The following is a 6,000-nucleotide window of genomic DNA, read 5'->3' as shown; positions in this document are numbered from 1 at the left end:
TGGAACAAAGGCCCGTTGACACCCCTGGGGCCGAAAACCCCCATCCATGCCAATATATAGATATTCCCATCCTAGACAATATATAGATATCTACCAAAGGTATTAATGATTAGGTTACAAATGTGCAAAAAAATTTCTAAAAATTGGACCAAGAAAGGACCTTAACACCAAAATTTAATTTTAAACTAGTTATTTTTCTCCTAAATTTCTTTCCTTTAAGCCATTTTCTTGATGTGTCCACAATAAATTATCGTCAAAGCCCCTGGCACAATTTTTAATGGTTGTTTCAGTTGAACAGCTGGTATCAGCAGCCAGTGCTACCAGGTCTTTGTCACTAACATTTAAGATCGTCACACGCAAAATTTAACCAGTACAGTAAGATTTCACAATTTACGATGGGTACAAGACCACAAAATTTCTATATTACGGCTGTTGCTTGATTTGTTGATTGTTTACTTTTATTATCAATAAAACCATAAATATACTAATATTCAATGAAAAAGAGAAGATTTTTATAAATTTTTTCTAAATTTAATTTTCACCAAATACAAAATTTCAATAAAATATTTTCGTAAAGACAACTTTTCAATAAAAAAATTTCTGACAAAAATTTAAAAAAAATGTCTCTAAAAACAAAATTTAAATAACGTTACATGTTTAATTAAAAATTTTCAATTAAATTTTCCTTCCGTGAATTTTCCTCTAAATAAAAATTTTAATAACAAATATATTAAGGACAATACTTAAAAAATTTTGAAAAAATTCTCTCAATTTGCGACACATTTAAAAAAAAATAATCTCCAAAAAATCGCCAAATCGTAAAGGGATTCAAAGCAAAAATCGTTAAGCATTAAAAGACCGAATTTTGCTAAAAAAAATCGTCAAATTAATTTGTGTGTATTGACGACAATGTTGATTTTGGTAATCACCAAGATGCCAATATTGCCGTTTCTATGCATTTCTTTTATCGGACAGCATTCATTGATATGTGAGAAGTTTGTCTTCTCTTCCTTAAGCTGTTATCACACTATATGTTTTTGTCTTATGACATGTCACTTTTTATGTATCATTAGTATTTCATTATGTGTGTCAAAATTGTCAAATTACATACGATTCACCATTTTTGTTAGTACTTGATATTTTTGTATGACATAATATAAAAATTTAACAACAGCTCATATTATATTGCTTAAAAATTGTTACAGTTGCGAGAAAGGTAACCAAATCATAAAGCTTCGTAAACAATTTGTGGTTGCTTTCATCCCACTGAAAGCTTATTTCTTTATGTTTTTGTCAAAAGAAATAGAGCAACGTTCTAACCGAAAAAATGACATGTGCCATTTTGACATGTGATTGTCTTATGTTAGTTTCATTCATATCACACTATGTGTGGAACTTTAAAAATAGCAAAATTTGACATGTCATAGGACAGGAACATATAGTGTGATAGAGGCTTTATTAAAATGTTTGTGGGCATATTTGCATTTCGTATAATGAGACAACCTTTAATTATTGAGCCATGATTACCAGTATCGCCAGACTATCCGCAAAAAATAGCTTACGCATACAATACGTTGCGTTACGTTTACTAATCATAATTTTATAATCGTAATGCCTTATGTTTGATTGGCTATCAAAAAATGACACTTGTTGTCCATTCCTTCATGTTCTTGATTTTCATAACAAAAAAACTTTCGGTTTTCCTTCATTCCAGGCCTTTTTGTTGTAATCAAAAAATATATGACGTGTAGAAAATATATTTTCCCGTGCTATAGACTGCTTAAACTGCCAGAAATAATGATTTTTTAATAAAAATTAAGCAGATAAGAAATAACTGGTACACGAAACACATCTAGAGCAGCTTTAAAGATTATCAAAACATAACCAATTGTACAAAGCGACGGCAACCTAGTAAAAATGATACCCGAAAAGAGCCGCTTTTTAGTTTTTGCTTTGGGAATATTCTTTTGTTATTTTATGTATGGCATTGTACAGGAAAAAATCATGCGTGGACGTTATGGCCAGCAAACGAATGAGGATGGCACAATGGGTGAAAAGTTCACATATGCCTTGGCCCTGGTGTGGGTGCAATGTTTATGCAACTTTATATTTGCCAAGGGTGAGTACGAGTAGAAAGCAACTGTGAAAATTGAAGAACCCAGTGACAAACTTATTGCAATTCCAGGTTTGCTAACAATAAAACCCCAGAAGGAAGATAATACACCAATTAGTTATTATGCCGTCAGTGCTTTAACTTATCTATTGGGTATGGTTTCCTCGAATATGGCTTTGCGTTGGGTACCCTATCCCACTCAGGTGGTGGGCAAATCAGCTAAACCCATACCCGTTATGATATTGGGAGTGCTGATAGGGAGAAAATCTTACTCATGGTTACGTTATAGTTGTGTTTTGACCATTGTCGTCGGTGTGGTACTCTTTATGTACAAAGAAAACAAAGGCTCATCGGCAGTGTCATCGTCTGGTGGCTTGGGAGAGTTGTTGCTGATTCTAAGTTTGGCCATGGATGGCTTGACGGGGGCTGTGCAAGAACGTATGCGTTCTTTGAGTGCCCCCTCGGGTCAGCAAATGATGTTTGCCATGAATTTCTGGAGTACCCTAATATTAGGGTTTGCTATGATTGTCACAGGTAAGTAGAATTTTTTGGAGCATTAAGTTTGATAAAACATTATTTTCTTGTAGGTGAGGGCAGAGATTTTGTTTACTTTGCCACCCGCCACCCGGAACTGTGGGGCCATTTGGCTATGTTGGCTTTGTGCGGCTGTGCGGGTCAATTATTCATATTTCTTATGGTATCCGGTTTTGGGCCATTGGCTTGCTCTGTAGTCACCACAACACGTAAATTCTTTACTGTCCTCTGCTCGGTTATATTATTTGGCAATGTTTTACTGCCACGTCAATGGTTTGGCGCTGTCTTGGTATTTGCTGGCCTCTTCGCCGACATGTTCTATGGCAAAAAACCACCCATGCCAGCCTCAAAGAAGCCCACAGCCAAAGATGCCGAAGATAAGAAAAAGCTTATATCATAGAATTTGGATTTGGCCACCCCAACTATTATGCTAATCGAAAATGAGGAGCGACGACGACCATTAACTAGCGCTAGTGTAATTTTTGTATAACTATAAACCAATTTTATTGTATTTATTTACAAACAACCAAATGATCTTCGATTATGTTTTATAATTCTTTTTTATAATGTCATTGTAAAAAGTTAAAATTAATTATAAATAATTATGATTAGTGAAATAAGGTAATTAACAAATAAAAAAAGAGTAATTAAATTTATTTAGAAGAATACACTGACAGGGAAAGTGTTTTCTGTTGGAACTTGCTTTAAGCTATAAGCACCACATAGGCTGGAACATTGAGGTCCGATCTATGTGGTGGTCATTGCTGTCACGAGAAGCTTAGCTGCGAGCTACCGGACGCGTCCACAGGTTGCGGATAGTGAAATGCTCCATACAGAGTAGCTGCAACGGCAGTCGCGGACAATCAGCGGTATCGAGCGGAGATTCTCAGTGAGAGGCCGGGTGGCACCGGCTCTTGCACAAATACTGAGTGCCTATGATGTTCGATATGGCAAGGCGAGTTATTAGCGCCTTTAAATAAGCAATGTAGCTGCAACGGCAGTCGCGGACAATCAGAGGTATCGAGCGGAGGGTCTCAGTGAAAGGCCGGATGGCACCGGCTCTTGCACAAATACTGAGTGCCTAGGATGTTCGAATGACAAGGCGAGTTATTTGCGCCTTTAAATAACCAATGGCCACTTTGTTCCCGCGGCGATCGGTCATTTGGACCGGAACGATCTTGCTCACATATCAGCATGACGAGGATCGCCACCTTCACATGAAAATGTGGCTACAACAACACACACTACCATGGATGTTTTAGCAAACTTTCATCGAAATCGAGTGAAAGGCTATTTCCAAAAATAGCCTTTTTGAGATCAAGACCCTTTTGGTCCATACAATAGTGATATTTATATATCCATATATAGTCCGATTAAAATCCATATCGGATATGTCCCGATCATCTAAGAATTTAAAGGCCACCAACTGTTGTAACAAAATATTTGCTTACCTGCACTTTTATTAATGAACTTATCACACAATACTGTTTCACTTTAAAATAAATTTTGTTTTATCTTATAATAACTTTATTTGCAGCATTACATTTTTTTGTTTCAATTTCACAAACTTTTTACAAATTCAACCGCCATATGAGGTTGCTACGATTCGCTGATTTGTAGAGTAGTACCTTAAATATAGCGTATAATGATCAAGACAAGTCTGTCAAAATGGAAAAACAGTAAGATACAGTGATGAGAAGCATGGTACTGTGAACATGATTCAATAATAAAGGTTGTTTTAAACGAACCACTGGTAGCAGAAGCAATAACAACAACTAGCCGAAGGCCTACGACAAATTTTTCCGTGTATTTCTTTTTTTATATGGAGTTTCAACGCAAAAACCGAATGTAGCACCGGGCTTTATAGTGAGGAAAATGGCGAAACAATTTTTGTGGCAACCCTTGAAACTATTGCCGACATAATTTTTGTTTGTTTTATTGTATTCAATAGATCGTTTTTCTTTATTTACTTGCGACAGGAATTAATTAAATAGAGAAAACAATAAGTGCATATAAATAAAAATGTTTTTTTGTATGGAAATAAAAACATTTGATCTCGCTCGCGAAACAGTTAACAATTTCCTTGACTATTCCCAAATCATGATAGAATACAAACTCTATAGCAGAGTATTCGGTTAAACTTTCGCAATGTTGCGAAAAACTTTAAAAAAATATCATAATTTTTTTTATACATAATTACATGATTTTTTTCTGTACTTACTCAATCCAACATTCATAGAACACAGGATTCACTAATAGAAGGCAAGGCGGATTTAAAAAGATGGTCTCAAGCGAACAGCTGTTAACAGCCGGCCAGGTTTGACGGTATTAAGATGTCAGATTTTTGTTTTGCTTTTTCTTTGTTGTCATCTTCTTTCTCGCATATTCTCTGCTCATGTACGCACACGAATGCACACACGCACACAAATTTCTTTGTGTTTGTTGGCACACCGTCGATCAGCTTAATGGAATAATGGCGGATTGCACCATATGATTTGTAGTTGTTAAACAATGAGACCACCTATAATTGTTTCGCCATGGTTATTATTGAACATCTGTGATCTCGTCATCAAGAGGTCTGTTCGCGTACTTGTCCAGTAAAATTTGCAACAGAGAAAGTACAGCCTATACTCTCTTTTGCTATTTATTTTAAATTTAACACATGTTTTTCATCAAACAGTTGTTCGATGCTGCAAATTTGTGCTGGAAAAACCCTCCAGTAGAGATTTGCAAGCTCTCAAGTACCTAATACTCAAAATTTAGCTTGCTTTCCCGCTTTCTTCTGCTGTCAAAAAAAGTACGCGAACGAGTTCCAGTAAAAATTTGTGCGAATTCGCACAAATTTTTGAGTGCCGTGGCGATGTCCACGGCAAAAGTGTGCAGTGATGGTATGCATAGCAGTTGTTGTGCTATTCAGTCTTCGAAATCAATACTGATGCCCGGCGAATGGAAATTCTCCTAAGAGGCTTGGGAGGAACAGTGCCTCAAGCGTATTGTTTACTGGTGAGAGAAGGGAGATCGGTCTGTACGGCTCCCCCAATCTCGGGTCGTTTCCACGCTTCAGTAGCGGGATCACTTTGTCCATTTTCCAGACATCGGGAGCTATAAGAGTGGTCAAAGACAGGTTGAGTACAGTAGTAAGTTACTCAACTCCAGGTAGATCCAGATTCTGCGTCAGCAGTGTAGAAATTCCGTCGGGGCCCAACGCCTTGGATGATTTCGTGATTGATTGATAAACGTGCGGCGCTCAGAGGTTACGGGTGGCCGGTCGATGGTGAGAATTATGGGAACATGGTGTGATCCCAAATAAATGACCGAATTCGCCTCTCAATAACTCCATTGTTACGGGTGCT

General features: G+C 36.8%; 1 protein-coding gene across 1 annotated transcript; it reads left to right on the top strand.

Annotated features, from left to right (window-relative positions):
• The first annotated feature begins 1,678 nt into the window (after positions 1–1,678).
• On the top strand, positions 1,679–3,299 carry LOC106091194 (solute carrier family 35 member B1 homolog). Its single transcript, XM_013257645.2, has 3 exons — positions 1,679–2,119; positions 2,186–2,647; positions 2,701–3,299. Exons 1-3 carry the CDS (start codon positions 1,918–1,920, stop codon positions 3,045–3,047), a joined length of 1,011 nt encoding a protein of 336 aa, XP_013113099.2. The 5' UTR covers positions 1,679–1,917; the 3' UTR covers positions 3,048–3,299.
• The last annotated feature ends 2,701 nt before the right edge of the window (positions 3,300–6,000 follow it).

This window comes from Stomoxys calcitrans, chromosome 2 (genome assembly GCF_963082655.1).
Source record: "Stomoxys calcitrans chromosome 2, idStoCalc2.1, whole genome shotgun sequence".
NCBI classification, from domain to species: domain Eukaryota; kingdom Metazoa; phylum Arthropoda; class Insecta; order Diptera; family Muscidae; genus Stomoxys; species Stomoxys calcitrans.
The sequence above is the reverse complement of the archived record's forward strand: the minus strand, read 5'-3'. Positions and strand labels throughout refer to the sequence as shown.

Excerpts from the sequence above, each read along its gene's own strand:
- LOC106091194 (XM_013257645.2), top strand. The coding sequence starts at position 1,918 with ATGATACCCGAAAAGAGCCGCTTTTTAGTTTTTGCTTTGGGAATATTC. Across the intron at positions 2,120-2,185 it reads CAACTTTATATTTGCCAAGG|GTTTGCTAACAATAAAACCC; the intron begins GTGAGTACGAGT and ends TTGCAATTCCAG. Across the intron at positions 2,648-2,700 it reads GTTTGCTATGATTGTCACAG|GTGAGGGCAGAGATTTTGTT; the intron begins GTAAGTAGAATT and ends ATTTTCTTGTAG.